This window comes from Mugil cephalus, chromosome 12 (genome assembly GCF_022458985.1).
Source record: "Mugil cephalus isolate CIBA_MC_2020 chromosome 12, CIBA_Mcephalus_1.1, whole genome shotgun sequence".
NCBI lineage: Eukaryota > Metazoa > Chordata > Actinopteri > Mugiliformes > Mugilidae > Mugil > Mugil cephalus.
Genome location: NC_061781.1, coordinates 12,723,738 through 12,743,588, shown reverse-complemented (window position 1 = coordinate 12,743,588; position 19,851 = coordinate 12,723,738). Strand labels below are relative to the sequence as shown.

General features: G+C 47.0%; 1 protein-coding gene across 1 annotated transcript in view; it reads right to left on the bottom strand.

The window, feature by feature from the left end:
* The window catches only part of myo10l3 (myosin X, like 3), a 51,219-nt gene that overhangs the window by 5,055 nt on the left and 26,313 nt on the right, over window positions 1-19,851 (bottom strand). The window contains exons 12-32 of the mRNA XM_047600644.1: window positions 18,385-18,531; window positions 17,152-17,252; window positions 16,729-16,795; window positions 15,997-16,089; window positions 14,545-14,613; window positions 12,734-12,816; window positions 12,534-12,642; window positions 11,674-11,754; window positions 9,807-9,931; window positions 9,565-9,679; window positions 6,792-6,898; window positions 4,951-5,385; window positions 4,818-4,848; window positions 3,901-4,728; window positions 2,956-3,079; window positions 1,962-2,205; window positions 1,780-1,875; window positions 1,489-1,582; window positions 698-753; window positions 463-605; window positions 94-288 (exon numbers count right to left, since the gene is read on the bottom strand). Of these exons, the coding sequence (XP_047456600.1) occupies window positions 94-288; window positions 463-605; window positions 698-753; window positions 1,489-1,582; window positions 1,780-1,875; window positions 1,962-2,205; window positions 2,956-3,079; window positions 3,901-4,728; window positions 4,818-4,848; window positions 4,951-5,385; window positions 6,792-6,898; window positions 9,565-9,679; window positions 9,807-9,931; window positions 11,674-11,754; window positions 12,534-12,642; window positions 12,734-12,816; window positions 14,545-14,613; window positions 15,997-16,089; window positions 16,729-16,795; window positions 17,152-17,252; window positions 18,385-18,531 (3,343 nt within the window). The remainder of the gene's footprint in view (window positions 1-93; window positions 289-462; window positions 606-697; window positions 754-1,488; window positions 1,583-1,779; window positions 1,876-1,961; window positions 2,206-2,955; window positions 3,080-3,900; window positions 4,729-4,817; window positions 4,849-4,950; window positions 5,386-6,791; window positions 6,899-9,564; window positions 9,680-9,806; window positions 9,932-11,673; window positions 11,755-12,533; window positions 12,643-12,733; window positions 12,817-14,544; window positions 14,614-15,996; window positions 16,090-16,728; window positions 16,796-17,151; window positions 17,253-18,384; window positions 18,532-19,851) is intronic.

Below are 19,851 nucleotides of genomic sequence, written 5' to 3'. Positions count from 1 at the left end.
AGCACATAAGAAAAGATGAACACATAACAAAATGAAGCAATGAACACGTGTCCCAGCAGAGATTGAGGCGGCTGCAGATGATGCGAAACTGACCGGTGTCCTTGAAGACTTTCTCGTCAGGCTGCACCACAGAGCAGAGGCTGTTGAGAACCAGTGTTCCCAGTTTAGAGGCACTACGCTCCGATGACTTGTAATAGTCCAGGGAGTTACTGGTGAGAACAAACCAGCGCTTCTTCAGCTTCAGGGAAGTGCTTTTGGCCCCTGATTTCATCTCTTTATGAAGCCACCCTGTGAGGATTAAAATGAGAAACGTATTTACCAGCTCCTAATATAATTTTGCTCTCGCACGTTGTTCATTACCTTCTATATTCACTGCATCACACAATGATGTAAGACATCTGAGCTACGCCAATTTAAACTCAGCTGTACAAAGCTCAGAGCTCCGTGTCTCGGCTGACTGACCTCTGACTAGGAACTCCTGTCCATCAACCCTGGAGTCTCCCTTTGATTTCTGGAGCAGGCCTATCCAGTGGTGCATCTCCTCAGGAGTGTCTGTGTTGCAGTGGATCACTCGGTTAGCCGTGATGATCACAAACGAGTTTGGTCTGGAAGCAGAAAACAGCACAAAAGGCATTTTTTTTTCAGTATATGCTGGCCGTATTTAATAATTTAAGAACCAAACATGAGTTCGGTTTACCTGTCTGGGTTGTCTGATGCACAAACAGAATCAATCAAGCCAACATCTAGTGTGCCCTGGAAAGAGAAAAGAGGTGTCAATGGAATCTTTAGCTGGAGACTCGTCTGTTCATCACCTACAGTAGGTGCTAACTGCGTCAGTCTGCCTTGCTCTCACTGAGAGTGAGCTTCATTATAAAGCTTTGTATAGGTGTGCGGAGCCCACTTTTTGAGCAACGATTTATGACCAACAAAGCTCTAGGCATTTTGACCAAAAGTTAACTGGTTTAGAACCTAAAATTTTGCCCGTCAGCAAATTGGATCTGAACCAGAATCATCTTGGGTGTATACTAAACAAGCAAAATGGAGAAGAAGTGCATGCATGGCAGGAGTCAGTATGAACATCTGCTGAACTTCAGTAGAAGCTCATCGGCTCTATCTGCTTGATGACGAGTTGAGGAAGGCCGGGTTTAGCCGCCTACTGAACTGGAATAACTTAAAGGGTGATTGATTCTGGGGTTCCTGAACAGAACCGCATATAAACATGAACTAAACCAGTTCTCTGCTGGTCAAAAAGCCCATTCTGAGCCATTTCACACTGTTATTAAATTTGTGCATTGCTGCACATCGTTGAATGCTATTATCTGCCCTGCAATATTTAAATGTCAAAAAGTGACTCATCAGTGTGCGGGCTTTGCCTCTTCATCTTGAATTACTATATGACCCAGATCTGGACCATCACACTGGTGCTGTATTGCTGAAAATGGAGCTGAGGCTGGGGCCCAGGCAGTAGAGAGGTAAAACAGCACTAACCACTGCATTCTTTGGGTTGGCCTGTTCATGGTGCATCTCCATGAGCTGCTCCGGGCTGGCGCTGTGGACCCGACTCAGCACATTGAACCAACCACTGGATGGGTCAGAGGGAGTTCAGAAAGTAACAGTCAGCAAACATGTAATTGAAAATTATACCATGAACTTCCACTGGCAACCACAAGGGGGAACTTTATTCCCAAACATCCATTTCACTGTGACATGATGGCAAAGAAAATCACTATTCACAAACCAGCTGCAGTTCAGTCTTTGGAATAAGAGGAAATCAGGTACCTGGCATCTTCAGGGGACTCTGCATAGATGTGGTATGTCCTCTCATCAGTCACAATGTTGAGTGCGTTTTCCTTCTCATGATTGTCCACAATGTCCCTGCAAAAAAACACAGTCCTTGCACTGCTGTGTGTGTCAAGCAAATAATGTATTCAATCGAAATGAAATCACAAAATGGATCTTACTTGGCTGTGCGGACATCGATAGTTCCTTTCAGCTTCTCCTCGCTGTCATTCTCAAAGTACATGAGTTTAGACTCGCGCAGAACGAACCAGCGCATCTTCCAGTTGCGCCGGGACAAAGTGGACATTCCTCCTCCTTTCTTGTAGAGCCAGCCGGATTTGAGGGAGTCCTGTTTGGCCCGGAACCACATGAAGGTCTCGTCTTTGAGCACGCACCAGCGGCGACGCCACGGGATCATGAGACCACCTGAAAGAGGAGAAAGGTCTGAATTCGTGGCACAAAATCTCAGTACGTCAGAAGAGGGAAAAATTAAACTTAACACTACTCCTGCACTCAGGCAATCTTGCACGTGATACAAAACAACAGAAGAAAGGCTAAGTTTATCTGAGTCGTAGGTCTTTAACAGGGGGTCCGTGACCCCTAGGGGGACCACGGAGGTACTGCAGGTGGGGGGGGTGGGGGGGTGGGGGGGGTGGGGGGGGGGCGCAAAATCTTTGGTGGGTTAGACATTTTTTTTATATTTTTTTTTCCCCACAATTTTCCCCTTCAAACATCCTATGTTGCACATGGTTGAAATAAATGAACATCTGAACCTGTGTATTATTTGAATAGCTTAATATTGAATGCAAAATGATAATAATAATGTGATCTTGGCAGAAGGGAGAGGTTTGGTTGAAGCTGGTTGGTTGGTTGAAGTGTCGTCGCATGTCCCATCACCTCTATTACGTTCTGCTGCTGGCTAGGCTAGGCTAGGCTAAGCTAATTAGTAGCTGACTGCTGGTCTGCTGGCCAACACTAGGCCACTAGTTTAACATAGAACAACTTAAAGTAGGTGGGTTGTCCCTACTTAATCTCTCCATCAATTTGGGGTCCTTGGCCTGAAAAATGTTGAAGAGAAAGCAACAGCCCGCAAGACATTTCTAAGACCGACAAAATGAACATACAGGCTGAGTTCTGCTTTGCATAAATTACAAATCCAACCATGATTTGACTCACTCTTCATGTAGAGGTAGCCATGGAAGTACGGAGGCCCGCTGCCATTCAGAAGATTCATTCTCCCATTAGAAACTTCCTCATCTGTGTCCACATAGCCGTCGTTGTCATCATCGCTGTCGATGAACTGAAACAAACACATCAGTCTTAACGATTGTACTTTGCAGGAGCTTCTGGGAGTCGCACAACATAAAAAGAAGGCGATGTTATCAGCAGTGTCTATAAGCAATGAGCTCAACACTTGTTTAAACAGTAACACCTGCGTACTTGAAGGGTTTTTCTTTTAGTTTCTGAAGAAGTCAAATCATACTTCTCATCTAACAAATTTCACTGCCCAAAAAATCTCTCTGACCTTGTTGCCATTATGCCGTCAATCAGCCTTCAAAACTGCTCCATGCACTTGTTTGCCAACACATACAACATTTTTCTTTCCCTTTGACATTTTGCTGATCTGACAGTGTTAGGCCTGAGCTCTCTGCTTGACTTGCAGTATCTGCCTACAGATTCAAATGCTCAGCGGTGGGGCCAAAACAAATAATTCCAACAGTGTATCACCGCGGTTCCGACAGAGGCCGAGCCTGCTGATAAGATCCAGGCTTACACAAGTTCACAGTTCAACCGAGTGTGCGGTTCGTCTTTCTTTAAGTGATGTGCAAGAAGCATAATATACGCAGAGGAAATCTGTGTCAGCCTGTGTATGTGAGAACAATGGATTAAATTAGATGTGACACCTATAAGGTTAAACTCTAATGCATCTGATTTCTCTGCAAGCATAACATCCAATCTGTCAAGACGGGATTTCCTCTTTTGGGTAGATTCTACGTCCACTGGTCCCTCAAATGTTGCTTCAAACAATTAGGCATTTGGATCATAGCCAAGTGCACATTTTCCAGTTGCAGCAGCTTGACAGAATTTCCGATCAACTACTCCTAGCTTGTCATTTCTCACCGAGTCTGAGCTGCCTCTGAAGGAGTCCAGGCTGTTTTGGGTGCAGGAGGATTTCCGTAACACCTCCTCGTCCGTGATATGGCCGTCATTAGTGCTAGCTCCCGAGCTGCCGTGAGCCTCCTCAAACTCTTCCTGGTCATAGTCTGACTCCGTGTCTGGCGGGTTTGCGTGGGATGGCTCCTCGTTGACAGGCTCAAAGCCTGATCCCCTGCTGGCCCGCTGACATGGGTGCATGTCTCCATTAGTGACTACAGGGGTAGGAGGAGGGTGCGGGGTTTGGGAGTCTGTGAGAGCGGGTTCATGACTCAGTCCATTGGGAGTAACTGCCGTGAATTTTCCCGGTGCAGGCGAGGACGTTGAAGGAGGGCCGACCAGTAGTCCTTCAGCAAAGGCAGGTGGAGGAGGGGGGATACTTTGAAATACTTCCTTGTCAAGAGGGACCACAGCTGGAGCAGGGAAGTCAGGCAAAGGAATGCACTCGTCTTCTGCGTGGAAACCCTCATCTACCTCCTCCTCAGCCAGCGGAGCAGTCGATTCAGTTGGGTCGTGTAGGTTCTCCTCGCTTGAGAGCGATGGCTCCAAACCGCCAAAGTCCAGCAGCTCCAGGAACTCGGTAGCCACACGGGAAGCCTCTTTCTCCAGTCGGTAGATCTCCGCATCCCTCATCTGCCGCAGCTCCTCGCGGGAGACGTCCCCGAGGAGGGACACGCCGTCTTCCTGCTGCTTCTGCAGACGCTCTATCTCCCTCTCGAGTCGCAGGATCTCCTCCATCTGACGGCTCTCCTCCTCAGAGGTCTGGCTGTGAGACAGAGTCTGTGACAGCTCCTTCTGTTGAAGTAAAGAGGAAAATGAAGAGCTTCAAGAGGCTGAATTCACAGCTCAGATTTTACAGCTCGGTGACTTTCTTGGACAATTACCTTTTGGCAAGCACCGTTCACCAACGAGTTCCTAGAGACAAAATATTAATGCGTGAGTCAAGATATGTAGAGCATTTAGAGAAACGATCCAAGTCATCTGACATTAATAAAAAGCAGATTAAACACAGCATACCTTGTCTTGTCCCCTTTTGCTGCCAATTGCTCTTCCTCTTTCTCCTCAATCAGTCTCCGCTCCTCTCTCCTCATGACCTCCTCCTCCTCCTCCTTCGCCTTCTTCTTCAGCTCCTCGTCCATTAGCCTCCGTTTCTCCTCCTCCTCCCTCCTCCTCCTCTCCTCCTCCTCCTGCCTCATCTCCTCCATCCTCTTCCTCTCCTCTTCTACCCGCCTCCTCTCCTCTTCCTGCTCTATCCTCCTCCTCTCCTCCTCCTCTCGCTTCTGCTTCTCCTCCTTGAGCTGGCGATAGAGGGATCGGGCCTGCTGGCCTCTGCGATGTTTCTGCAGGATGACGGTGGCAAAGCGGAGGCGGAGGAAGACACGTCTCCAAAAGTGAGCGCGGTAGTTCTTCTGGATGGTGACGACACTGGACAAAACCCTCTTGTATTGTTTCCTGAGGAGAGAGACAACAAACATTTCTCAGCAGCATAACACGTAGTCTAACATTTTATCCAACGTTACGTAGGAGCGTTCGGTGTCACCACAAACATATTTGTAGAGTTGCACAGCCCTGCACTGACTCCTCCTGACGCCCGCTGGCATTCTCTGTTTAAATAAACACAAAAATGCCTGTGCATTGTGAACTGTGCAATGTTTAGAGTCTGATGAGCTTGTGCTGTTCCATTGTGGCGGTGTGGGCTGCTGTGTTTAGCCCTGTGACTAAACCCCATCACCCACACACAGCACATGCATTGATTGCACACACATATAAACATGGGCAAACAGGCGCACGTGACTTTAAAACGGACCACACACGGTGCCCCCGACTCACTGACCCTCAGTACGACCTAGGCACCACGGTAATCACTTGATGGCCTTTGACTGGTCTGAGGCCAGACTCCGAGCAGAGATAATGTTACGTGTAATAACACAAAGGCCTTACTTGTGTCTTTAGGGAACTTCCCGAGGCTCTGCCTTTAGTAGGAACAATTCTGAAGAGACGGAAACCCACAACCTGAACGCTGTCATCAGTCCCATTATAGTCTCCCAACGGAGCCTTTCAGAAGAGTGTATGTAACCCTATATACGGCAGGATGCAGGTGGAGCACATTCAGATTACATGCGTATGGGTATCTGCATGCGCAAACATTTAAACCACCACAGTGATGGATGTTCTGCGTGTCAGGGAGAGCAGGGAAGTTTGATACTTGTTGCTCGGGCCGCGCCAGCAACTGTGTGTTTCTAAGAAGGGCTCTTTTTAAGATGCACTTTACAAGTGCACTTATGCGAGAGGAATTTTAACCTTAAGAATACTCTTTTACTTGTATGTCGTTAAGATACTTCACGCTGTTGCAAACGCAACACATAACAAAAATGTGTTTCCATTATAACCATATGTCGCTCAAAAGAGCTTAAAAGGAGGCGGCACATCTTGAACCGCATGATGACTAAATCAATCTTCCTGTTAATCTTCCAGTTAAAATGAAATTCCACCTAATGAAAATGACCTAAACGGGGTAAGAGGACTGACACACCACTCACTGACTGTTAATGACACAGTCAGAGGTTGTGACACTGACTCCCGTCTATGAGACGTCTCCAGAGTTCTGACTGACAGACGAAACAAGTCAGTTCATATGAACCTGACGTTGCGTCACCTCCACAGTTACACGCTCGCCAGTCAGCAATCCCACATAACACACAGACACACACACGGACCAAAAGTAAACACATGAGCAAAGTCACGCACGGATGCACATAATCCGATCCCCCGGCGAACACCTCTACTACAAAACAAACACTGACAACTGTCGCTGCCACTCAGCCGCCCACCCCTCCTCCACTCTCCACCTCACTCACCTTGCCACATAGCTGAGGATGTGGGCGCGGATCACCATGCCAGCCCGCCGCCGCACCTCTTCCCTCTCCTTCTCCAGCCTTTGCTCCAGGGCCTCCTTCAAGAACACCTGCGGGATGGGAAGAAGCGCCACGGCCCGACGAGGAAGAACAGATAGAGAGAGAGAGAGAGACAAGGAGGTTAGGGGAGGGTGAGAAACGGGATGGGTTAGTTCCTCTTCTTGGTGGGGCTGTAAAAGAGGGCCCACAGAGATGTGAAGGGCCCCTGTTGTCTGTTGGCAGCACCCTGTGCCCACTGCAGAGGAAGCTGTGGTGCAGCTGGGGCTAGCGGGCTAGCCGTTCTCCCTGACTGCAGAGCAGAGCAGAAGGGAAAACTGGCACTGGGACTGCAGTGTTGCTGCTAATGCTGCTGCTGCTGCAGAGCCTCATTGTGTTCGGGCGTCCTTCCTGAGCGCTTCCCTTCTGCTGCTACCGCTGCGCTGGTAGCTCAACTGACGTGCACAGGCAGAAAGGCACGGAGAGGGAGGGGAGAGGTAGGGAGGGGAGGGATGAAGGGATGAGGGGGAGGGATGGTGGCTCGCGTCCAGAGAGAAAGCCACACCTCTCCTTGCTCTTATGAAGGAAGGAGAAAGTTTATTAACCCTTCCCTCGCTCCAGCAGACCTCCCTCTTGTATAATCTCTGTAGTACAGTAGACAGCGTGCTACCTCTCCCCTACACTAAAAAACAAAGACATGAACATAAAGCAGTAACACGGCATCAGAAAACAAAGTCAGACAAGGACAGTGAGCCAGGAAAAGCATACAGCTTTGCATCTGGGGTTATGTGAAACTGTAATATGTGTTGCTAGCCCCGAGGATCGGCAGCTTCTACGGGGGAGAAGACCTTTTAGTGGTGTGTGTTTTTGTGTCACAGATGTTGCACTAATCAAAGGATCCCACAGCTGCAGCCTTGCCCCGACTCCCACTGTAAAGTCGGCAACGAGGAGGAAGCTTCCTATTCGTCCACATCCTTCCCACGTCTGTAAAACAAATGGCTCGCAAACACACACACACAATCCATGCAACATCGCCCAAGCCCCCAACTCTGGGCATACACTTCCTCTGCACACAATCAAGCAAGTACGTATATAATTGCGCACAGATTGTTTCTCCAAAGACCCCTTATATGTCCCGACCTCTTTCCAGCAACCCTCATTACGTTGCCCCGAACCCAAAAAAGCACGGCGCCGCCACCAAAAAACACGAGTGCACGCACAAAATGACGCATTCATTTCACTTTGAAACGCTAGCCTGCTTCCCCTGTCAGTGCGCACACTGTGAGAAGAGAAGCAGTCCGGCGAGTCAGCCAAAGGTCAAAGTGCTGATCCTGGAAACCTAATGAAGTTTTACCCACACACTGACTCCACAGATATAATCTGTGTACATGTGAGAAATTTAATAAGCACAGGCATGTGCACATTAGCGGTTATGCACCAGTTTAAGTATTCGAAAGGGGCCAAACATGTGGCTCGCATAAACATTTTTCGCCCTGACGTATATTTCAGCGTGCCATGTGTGCAGCCGACACCGCTCACGGTGCGCCAGCCTGATGCGGTATTACAAGAAAGCTGTCCAAAACGGAACCAACAAATCTGAAATGTCTCAGCGATTTAACAGCCGCACTGCAACCACAACTTAGAGCAGGAAGTAACAGCGGGTCAAAAGCGAATTTAGCCGATTTCAAAAGAACTCCATAAAAGCTGTTTTATTTATATCCTCCCTTTGCCAACTACGCAAGGACCTTTTTTTTCTTTTTTTATGCTGAGTGTGACATAAAGCAAACAGGTTTTACTATTCAGATCGAACATGTCATTCAAAGTTAATCATTCAAAGACGTTCCTGGGAGGGAAAAAAAAAATGGGTCAGCTCGAGGGAGAATTGATGATTGTTTGAAATAAAGAGCTAAGGAGAGACAGTTGGAGATAAGCAGCGCAGAGAGCCGCAGTGCAACAGATGAAGACCATAACCACGCATGGGATGCGACTTTCCTTCAACATCTGCTCAGCTGCAACATCTCAGCCTCCGGATCACTCGCGGAGTGGGAGTGCAGTTTATTAAATCAACAGCTCGGCTACAATGAGGGCTGCCACGGGATCTGTGTAAGCCCCCGCCTCGCTGGGCAGCATTTACAGTAACAGTGTCAGGGTTTTTTTTAGGGGTAGCCAAGTTAACTCTGCGGTTGTCAACAAGGGAGCTGCAGATTGACCACAACCGGTCAGAAAAATCTTTGCGACATGAGTCACAGCAACTGTGGTACACATTAACAGCTTGGGAATTACAGCAGCTTTGACTTCTTAAAGAAAGATTCAACCCCAGAGGAGGAGAACGATTTTCATTGCATTGTTACGGGGCTGGGTATGTGGGTGTCAGACGTTATAAAAATGAACTTTAAAAAAAAAATATATTGTTTGAGGTGTATCAAGATGCCTTTCACTTAATTCCTCAGGCTGCTTCAACGAGCTTGCAACACCTGCCTATGCTAGACTGTGTGTATTTCCACTCATATTAGTTACATTATGATGACAAGTATCTACTCACTCAGACACATCATGGTGACTTAACTCCCAAACAGCTTTTTTTTTTTTTCCTGGAAGTTAGGCATAAGACTGAAACTTAATTTAAGGGTAGTCGTGCTGAAAGTATCCAGGCCATGAACCTAACACAATGTCCTCCTAAGTGACAAAAACAAGTCTGAGCATGTGTGCGAGTGAGCCCATGTGCGTATGCGTGCTGCACCTTTGTCTTCCCCAGCTGCCACTCTCTCTTGGCTTTGTCGTGAAGGGCGAGGAGCTCCGAGCAGCTCTGCTTCTCGTCGTCTGAGGGGATTCTGTTCTTCAGGATCATCTTGTATCTGCGAACACACACGAAATGCTCAAATGGTGAACTGCCCATGTTGACTTATAACGCAGCAGCCTTAATTTACAGTTTACACTTTTTGGTGTTTGTGTGAATGCTTGTTTTTTTTTTCTTTTTCTGACCGGCTGTAGAAGTCCTTAAAGGATCTGCGGACAGGGAATCCAGTTTTGCGAATCTTCACAGTTTCAAGTATCCCGGAGTATCTCAGCTGGTTCAGGACGACGTCAGGATCAAAGCGGTTGGCCTTCTGTGGAAGACGAAAGAACAAAACAACTGAAAACTATTTGTTTATAATACTGTTTAAATCTTTTTTTTTTTTCAGCAGTAGCTGTGCATTGAAAGCGGCGGCGCACAATTCAGCGCAGCCGATCTGTGAAAGTATGTGTTCTCTAAATATAATGTCCCTAGTGCTGTTAGTGGAAGACATGAGCCGTATAAACACCGTCAGCACGCCCACCGAAATGCTTGTTCCGTTCAGTCAAGTTAAACTTGAACTAGAGAGTAAATTGCCATGGTGAGCGCTATCATTTTACATTAACAATCACGTTGCTAAAAAGAAAACACACACCACCAGAAGAGAAACCTGAACAGTGTTGAGCAAGACCTTGTCGACCGGGAGGGCCTTTCCGTCGAGAATAATCAGCTGCATTGTGCGCAGCTCCAATAATTCTCCGGGCCGCTATTACTGTGATGTGTGCCGCAACTCCGCACAGGCAGCCCGATCACTCAGATCAGCACGAAGGCCATTTGTCACCTAGAGGGCCACAGGGCTGGATAAGCCCCACGCAGGACCACAGCATTCCTCAGTGTGTCAATCTAATTACAGGCTAATGCTACCACGCATGGAAACAGACACGCTTAAACACAAAGGCGCTCGCACGGTTACATGCGTTCATGTTCATAATCAAAGGCAGACGCATAAACATGCGCCCCTCAGATATCTGAACTCTGCTCTTTGGCAGAGGATTCGGGCAGCTGAAAGTGGAACAACTCGTTTGGGCGAAAAACAAGCCGACCCTTCCCTCGCCGACACCGGCTCCAAGAAAAGTAGGTGCATGTAAATCGGAGACACGTTGTTTGCACGCGCATTTGCATGCAAGTAAACACATCAGAGGGCCGTGCATGCCATCCCGTCATTCTGCAGGATTAACAGAGGCCTGACTTGTTCCGTCTTGACCCACCGAATGGCAGGCGAGCGAACGTGCGAGGCAGGGCTGGTGGGAGCGTGGTGGGGGCAGGTGAGGGAGAAAAGCGGAGAAATGGGAACCGGGTAAAGAGAAGGAGGGTAACAGGAGCACGGAGCAGCTTCCACGCTTACCAGTAAGCGAGAAGGTGTGGAATGATGTGCACTGTGTGCATACGTAGTGGGAGGTAAGGAACCAAGAGGAGCCGACTATCAGTAGCAGAGAGAATGCTGCTGATTTACACTTGCAGCTATTCACACGGAAAATAAAGAAACGCAATATAATCAACACTGGGCTATCCAATTCTGGATAGCAGTTTATCTGAAATGGTTTGCAGAAATAGAGACCTAGTAAATAAATGTCCCGCTGGCCGCACCACAGCCACAGGACTGTGGTCTTATCTTGGCATTCCACCGATGCAGCCAGATCAGCGGAGCATCAGCCAAGCCGCTGCAGCTGGAGTGGCCAGCGGTGACCTCTGACCTCTGGTAAAGAGGCTAAAGTAGTAGGAATGTGCTGGTACACAGCCCTTTTATGCGAGGAACTACAATGAGACTCTTTGCACCAAAGCAGGAGAGCAACACGGGTTTACTGGTGGCGACGATCTGCAGTTGAACAACAAAATAATTGCGTGCGCACGTGCACATGTCCGACGAGTCCTAAGAGCATCGAAATGACAGGACCTCACATTAGCTCTGAGCAATGGGGACTATGAATAGCAGGTTAAACTACACAGGCGCGGACCTTGACAAGAACTGGCAGGGTTTCTGACATTTTTTTGTGCAATGAAATTAGCATGACTTACCTTGTCCATGTTTGGTTTGATGCAGCGTACGAAGAAGGGGTTGGAGGCACTTAGCGTGGCCATCAGGGAATGGAGAGAGTCCTGAAACACGCCAGCAAGCAGAGGATAAAGATCGAGACAAAGGAAAAGTCAAACACCTTGATTTATTTCCATTCTCATCTTGTGAACAAGGCAGGGAAAGCTGAAGTCTAGACTGTGTGTGCAAGCGCTCGTGTGAGCAGTGTTGTGCTTTGTTAGTTTCCATCTCCTACAGAATGCCTCTGAGCATATTTACCTTAAGAGACACACATGCACAAATACACACTCTGAGGACCCTTGAACCTCGCAGACTCGTTTTCCTTCCCTGCCTCAGACAGTCTGTCTCCAGCGAGGCCTGGCCTGGCAGAGCTGAGCGTGATTGGCCCCTGGTTGGCCCCTCTCTGCCCAGCCATCAACTCTAATCCCTGGCTTTAGGAACTGTAGGCCAGGGCAACCTGCCAAATCCTCCCCTGCTCCTTCTCTCCATACTGCAGTTACAACATGCTAAGCTAAGTCCTCCCCTCCCTCCAGCCTGGCTCACAACCGCATATTTCGCAGATCCCATCACCCATCGTCCTGCGCGCATCAAATACACAGATCCTACTTTGTGTCTCCCTGATTTCAGTCCTCTATTTTCTATCCAAGCCCCCCACCCCCGCATGCACACACACACGCACACAATCATCGGACCAAGAAAACAAGCGCAATATTAAGTTAAGTTGATCCCTATACGCAACGGCACATGGGACACAACTAACTCATTGTCAGTGCGGTGACACAATCACACAAGCATGGGCGCAGAGCTGACAGTGATATTTAGGTCACAGAAGCGTCTGTCTCACCCTGAACTGAGAGCTGACGGTCGGCTTGCGCCGGGCCGTGCCCATCTTCAGGGTCTCGTCTCCATTCCTGCTGCCAACGCGCTCGAAGAGGTCGTAGATGAAGTCAAGCCTGCGGACGAGACGCATGACTGTAGTCGCTGGCGTGTGACCTAACTCATACAGGCGTGTGTTCGGCGCAGGGACGCAAGAAACTCACTCACCTGCTGTCTTTGAGAATGAACAAGATGTCGTCTCTGAAGGTGTCTCGGTTCTTCTCCAGGATTCCACGCACGTCGTAAAGCACCTAGACAGGTGAAAACAAACAAAATAAATGAGTAAGAACCGAGTGTGTTTTCAGTCTCCAGGGCTAGGAAACTAATTTAAACCATAAATCATATGATAAATGCAACAAAACAAAGCAGATGAGAAACAGCATGTGAACATAGGTAATAACTTTGTAGCAAAGGCAAAGGAAAATAAATCATAGCTGAATGGTATCTGAATGTGGTATTATTATGTGGTATTATTAGAGATTATTATTTATTTTTATTGCTGTGCTTAATAATGACTTTTTACTGTTAGGGTGCCATTCATAATTTGCAACAAAAGGAACATTCATTAGTGTAAGGTAACAAAAAAACAAACAAGTATGATCTAGTCTTAATAGCCCTGTTAGCACAGCATTTGCAGATTTGCTCTCACAAATGCAGGAGATTTACCGTTTGTAAAAGGGTCCGTATTACACACACATAAATTAAACGCTAAGAGGTTTAATGCCGGGCGAGCAGAGGGCAGTCCCGAAGGTACGATTCGTGCACGCTACACCCATGCATCTATGTCTCAAATCCAAACGCGTGTGCACAAAGTGCGACATGATTGATTTACAATGCCTGTGGATGCGTGTTTGAGGCTCGGCGCGAACAAAGGCGAAGGGGTGGGCGGGGCCTTGTCAAGTTCAGCAGAGCACGTCTGTGTTAACCCAGTCACCTGTTGAGTTCTGTTCAGCCTTCGTCTTAGCAACGCGGCATTCCTGCACTCCCCCCCTGATCCACATTAATACACCCCGAGTTTGTGTGTCACTATGACACCGGTGTGTCCTTGTAATAAAAATAAAGTCGCATAAAATACTTTGGGTAAATAATTACACGGTGGGGTGTATTTTTGTACGTGGGCTTACATTCATAGCTTGGGGTTTACACTACTATCTACTGAAAATCCCCATTCCCCCATTATTAAACCTTGAGGCTCACATGGAGCCATGAGGACGTGTAAATTTATATAAAAAAAAGTAACCGGTCACCCATTTTCAGTAATTTTTCTTTTTTGTTTACATGAGCTCTTTTTCGTGCGTGTTCAAGTTCACGTCTGAGAAACAAGGGCCCTCAGCCCGAATTACCTCAAATTTAATCCATCCATGGGAGATGCTACGATTTTCCCCACTACACTCACAGCATCAATTTAAGCAACAGAAAGAGCTTTCAGAGAAGACTACACACTACACAGGGAGGGAGGGAGGGAGGGAGGGAGTGAACAACTGGCTGGACTGGCTGTCCTCTCTGGACCGGGTCATTACCATAGTCATCCATGCCAGGCTTGTGACTGAGCCGCCACACTCACACTGAGGAGACCTTGTCCGAGGAGAGCTTCATAAAGCCATTCTTTATGAGTGTGACTCTTTCTACTCTTGCCCCACATCCCATCCTTCCCTCCTCCTCCTCCTCCTCCTCCTCCCCCTCCTCCCCCCATCCGACTCAGTCTCTGGATGTGTCACTCTGCCCTGATCCCTTTCTGCCCTTTCCTGCACTCGCAACAGGAGCAACGTCTGCCACCACGTAAGCAAAGGCGGACGACAGTGAGGCCATTTCTCCTGACTCAGGCAAAAGGAGTGAAGCATCAACATCCTGCAGGAGATTTTGGCAAAGAAGAGCCAACTGCCCACTTGTCCAACGATTACCTCACTTCCCCCAAACTGGAACTGGTTCCACTCTGTATCCCTACATGTGTGTGTGTTTGTGTAAGCGTTATTAATTACCTCTCCGGCGTAGTGCTTGATGCCAAACTGGTGGTCAGTAACTCTGGGCTTCACGTAATATGGATTCGTCTGGGAAGAAGGGACAAAGAGACCACAGATTTTTTTTTTTGATTTTTTTTTTTTTTTTTGGAATTTCTCTTCATATCTTGAAATGAGTTATTATCAAATTAAGCGGTACACATAGTACACCGAGTTCTCTCAAGAGTTCAGAAGAAGGAGCTGGCTGGTAGCAACTCGAGGGAGGCGGCTAATGATCATTTGCGCTATCAAATTACAACATCTGAAAAAAGTGAAGAAAAATGTCCCTCGTAATTTTCGAGAGCCCGACGTGACGTCTTGTTTTGCCAGAGTGAGGGTGACAGAGAGGATTATGAGCTTGTTTTTGTCAAACATTTGGAGAAAAAAATACTTGAATTCACTCAGTTTGAACTTGTGTTACTGAGATTAATTTGTTTCATTGAATCTGTGAGTGTGCTGCCATGTTCATATCCAAAAATATGTAACCTATATGAACCTACACTGATCAGGCATAACATTATGACCACCGTCCTAATATTGTGTAGGTGTCCTTTGTGCCTCCAAAACAGTTGTGACTCATCAGAGAATGGACATGAGCTTTCTGAGGGTGCCCTGTGGTAACAGGATGTTGTTAGTGGGGGTCTCTGGAGTCTTATGGGTTGAGGGGAGGGGCCTCTGTGGTTCATCCCACAGATACTTGATCAGATTGGGGTCATTGCTTATTAGTTGGGGGTGCCTGATCTGGTCTAGGTGTCTAAGTAAAACCCACATGAATGCCAAGTTTCCCAGCAGAACATTAAATTGTCACAAGCTTGTCAGTGTTATTTACTTCTCCTGTCATAATCTCGGGTCATAATATGACAGCTGATCGATGTATTAAAACAAACAAATCATAAGAATCATCCATTATTATGACCGTAGTTTCATTTTAGATCAACTTATTCATTATTGATGCTGTGACAACAACATTCTCTAATCGTGACCTTAAACTGTAACGTGAAGGCCAACACCTCACAGAGAGGTCAGGCAGTTCTAAGGTCTCCGTGACTCTCTTGTTTTTTTTCTCCCCGTCACCCATAGAAACCTCAGAGAACACTCTTTTCTCCAGCGCACAATGCCGATCAGACCCGAAGAATGGCCGATCACATTTCAGCATTGTTGCGCTCATGCGTTCGTGTGAGAGCGCTCGGGGGGTGGTGGTGTACGAGCGCTGCACAGATGCAACAGGAGATTCATCAGCCGGGGACAGAGGTTTAACTCTTTGAGGTCGCCTGAGCTGGCGGGCGGTGGAGGCATTTCCTCAGCTGGGGTTAAGGAGCTTTTGTGGAGGGATATGGGTGAATTTTGTGTCTTTGTGAGCGTCTGTCTGCGAGGGATAGGATGTGCTGCTGCGTGCGTAAGAAGAGACGTCTTCGTGCGTGCGTGTGGACTCACTGCGTGTCTGCTGTGCAGTTTTTCCAGGAGGGTGTAGTCGGTGCCTTTGGGGAAGCGACTCTCCTCATTGATAAGAGCCAACATGCCCAGTTTCTAAAGACAGACAGAGGAGCAGAGAGAGTGAAACTCACCGCAGTCATGACGGAACTAGTTGCCACGCCATTGGGGCACATCTGGCAGCTTTTACTATAACAATACATCCAGGAAACAGCAAAGCGATTCATTGAATTATCTCTTTTATTTACATATATATCTATAAAAAAAGAGAGATTTCCGTGTGTCTGACAGCAATGTTTTCATTCACATTCCCACAGCTACACACAGTCACACTAATGCAGCATCAATCATCTAATAATAAAGTGCAATCGTGAGTATACACGGGGATGAAATAGTTGTGTTTTTACTTCCAATAAACCTTCCAACATTGTGATTTTATAAACCGTAAATCTTTCCCACACAAGCCCACCTTTGTAGAGGCCCTGGTTTTAACGTCATTATAACTGTGGTGGTAAATTGTCTTCATGCTTCGCTTCAACCGTACCCCTAACCGCTCACCGGTGTACATTACTGTACAAACAACATGCAAAATAAGAATATATAATCATAGACTGGGAGATGGGAGTCAGTGTAAGCAGAGTGCGCCGTCTGGGTCAGCCCGCTCTGGCTGGCGGTTAGCGGCGGATCCTGGTTATGACTCTCTATGCTCTCTCTCAGGATCTCACTGTTTGTTACCTTTTCTATGAGATCCAGACACTCTGCATTATCCATCCAGTCTATGGCTTCCCACTGGATCCCCTCCCTGTGAGGACAAACAGACACAAAGACACACACACACACCGTGTATATGTATAAATATAAACAACAAGGAGGACACAATGGCTGCATTATCCTGCATGAACATGTGATGAAATGAGCCGTGTCCAGGCTGCTGGCTCATTATACCAGAAAACAACTGGCTGCGGGAGAAACTGAGCCAAATCCAAACGTCTGGCAGTTTGCCTGTATCGTCATGAGGAGGACAACCCCCACCCCCCAGCCCTAACTGTCTGTGAGACAGTCGCCAGCACATGCAAAGACTAGTTTCATTTTCAATGGTTGCGCACAGGCATAAATCGCAGAAAGCGACTGTTTTTTAGAAATATGGACGTTTCTGACCTGTTGTACTCCAGCTGCTCCAGAGAGAAGATGTGCTTGTTGAAATACTCCTGGAGTTTCTCGTTGGCGTAGTTGATGTTAAATTGTTCAAACCGGTTCACCTACAGAAGGGAATATAGCATTTCACAACCATCAATTATGCAGGTAAAAGGCAGTCATTTGAGTTATATAAAAACAAAGAAAAGGCCATTGATGTCAAGGGTTAAGTTGCATTCTGGATCATGATTAGTGTAACGGCTTGTTATGCCTCACACTCACTAATGCACGTTGAACCTAGAGTGTTAAGGTCATCAGATCAGTGTGAAAACTGCCTTGGCATGATTTAGGTTAACCATCATAATAAAGTATGCTCAACACATATTTGGGCCACCGGTGCAGAGAAAAAAACATGTATGTCAACAAAGGGGCCAGTTGAGGTGGTGCAGGCGTCTGGTCAGGACGCCTCCTGGGCCCCTTTCCTTGAAGGTTCATTGGACGCAAGTATTTGTGAGACGGATTACATATCTCTAATGACCTGGGAACGCCTTGGGATGTCTCAGAAGGAATGTGTTGCTAAGGATTGCTAATTGATTAATGAGTTTAAATACAGTATTATTAAAGTGTCTGGATTTAAACACTTCACTGTCAAGTTGCTGTTTCTAATATAAGCGAGGAGCGGGCTTCAAATGGGAAATGTTGAAGTTTATATAACTCAACATCAAATGAACAGATTTACAGTAGGTACTATTGGTTGTCAGGTGACCAAAAAACCCTAATAGCCATGAATGCAAATATTCTGAAATGCCCTGCTGAAGGCCAATATGGCCGCAACGTGTAGACCCAAGTTCTTTTAACCATTTTCGCCATGCTTAAATAATATACTTTTTTTCTAGAGTGTCTTTGCAATCTTTTCTCTTTTTTGATCTCTCACTTCACCCGGCTCAAATAGAGCACCTGAGGAAGGAACTATTTTGAAGCGTCCTGAGCGCCCTAAGCCCTTTGTGTCTTCACAGTTCTGACATGTTATTTTTAAAAGGGAACTAAAGGGTGGCTTATTGTTAAAGGAGTCAGTGCGAGTGTCGATGTATGAAATCTCATCACAACACCTATGTGTAAGGCCAAAAGGTTGGCTTCACGTAATTGCACAATGCTCCGAGTATGAAGCTGATGAAGAAAGACACTTCAGGAGATTTAAATGAGGATCTGGATCCTTTCTTGTGCTCGAAAGCTAAAATGCAGGGAGCGGCTTTTCACCTCAAAGTTCTCAAAGCCGAAGATGTCCAGGATGCCGATGGACTTGAAGTTGTCCTTCCCCTTGATCTTCTGGTTGATCCTCATTATGATCCAGGAGAAACACTGAGAATAAAGGGCCATGGCGACCGAGTCGCGCGAGTCCAGCGCCTGCAAGATCGTGACATGGAGAGATAAGGGTTACCGTGGCTACCAGATCAGGCACAAATAAAAGGGTAAACGTTCCAGACTGTATCCTAAACACCGCTCACATGAGCCCCACACGGCACACGTTTCATCACTTCCATCACAGGGTGGTTAAAGAATTCAAAAATACGATGTATCTGAGTGTTTGACTGATGTGTGCGTGTGTGTGAGAGGCCTCGGCGATGTGTCCCATAAAACCAACAGTGGCTCGGAGACAAAGGTGCGTTATGTCAGCGTCTGTCTGCAGGTAAGACGTCTGTTTTCACAACACGCAGCGCCGTTTATTGCCTACATATCTGAAGGGTGAGGCACTGCAGGCTGTATTTATTATATCACAAAAATCCAGTGAAAACAAAGAGGAGTAACGTATAAACTTGCAGTTATGATGACACCTACTCAGTTACACCTTCCTAAAGGACCAGACAGGTCTCGCAGCCCAGCAGGAGAATAAGGCCGAAAGCAGTGAGTATATTTTTACCTCATTTATCAGAGCACTATTTCAGTATTTCAGTGTATTTTTCTGATAGTATTTCTGTACTTTATTCCCGTATAAGACTTGACAGAGCAGACGTGACGGATGTCTGACAATTTCCTGTGTGTTTTTCTTTAATAATGAGTTAATTTTTCTGATGAAGCCCGACTAAACAAGGGAGCAGTTGGTCCCGGATTTATGTTTTTTTTTTTTAAAATCTAATCAAGACATGACGTATGAAAATCTCTTCCTAATCACCAGTCAGATTTCACCCATCTGTCATGAAGTGAGCCCTTTAGCCAGTCATCAGTGTACGGATATAATGAGCCGGAGCTTGCCAGCTGCACTTCCTCCACAGGTATTGTGGCTGAATTGAAAACAAAACAACAGTGTGTACTGTATTTGGGGTAACAATGCTTCTGGGCTTTTGAGTAATCAATCATGCCCGTGTCAAACCTTGAAACTAGCTGGTGTGAACAGGGATCTGGAGACTGCAGGATCTTCGTCACAGGGGGTGAGAAGAATGGCTGTTTGTCCAGGACGGGAGGGGAGGGGAGAGGGTGAGGGGGGGGTTAGCGGCAGTCGTGAGGGGGAGTGACCCCTGGCCGTGGTGAGAAGAAGTCATTCTTGCAGACTCCAGGATTGGAATAATGAACTCTATTAAGAGAGAAGTTGCTTCAAAGGCCAGGCAGTACAAGCAGCAGAGAAGTGACAGCACAAGGTCTTTGTCCGGTGATGAAAAGCTTTCTTGTGGCTTGCGTGTCCCTGTGATAATAGTAAAGGTCCGTCCTGCGCATTTGCTGACATTTATG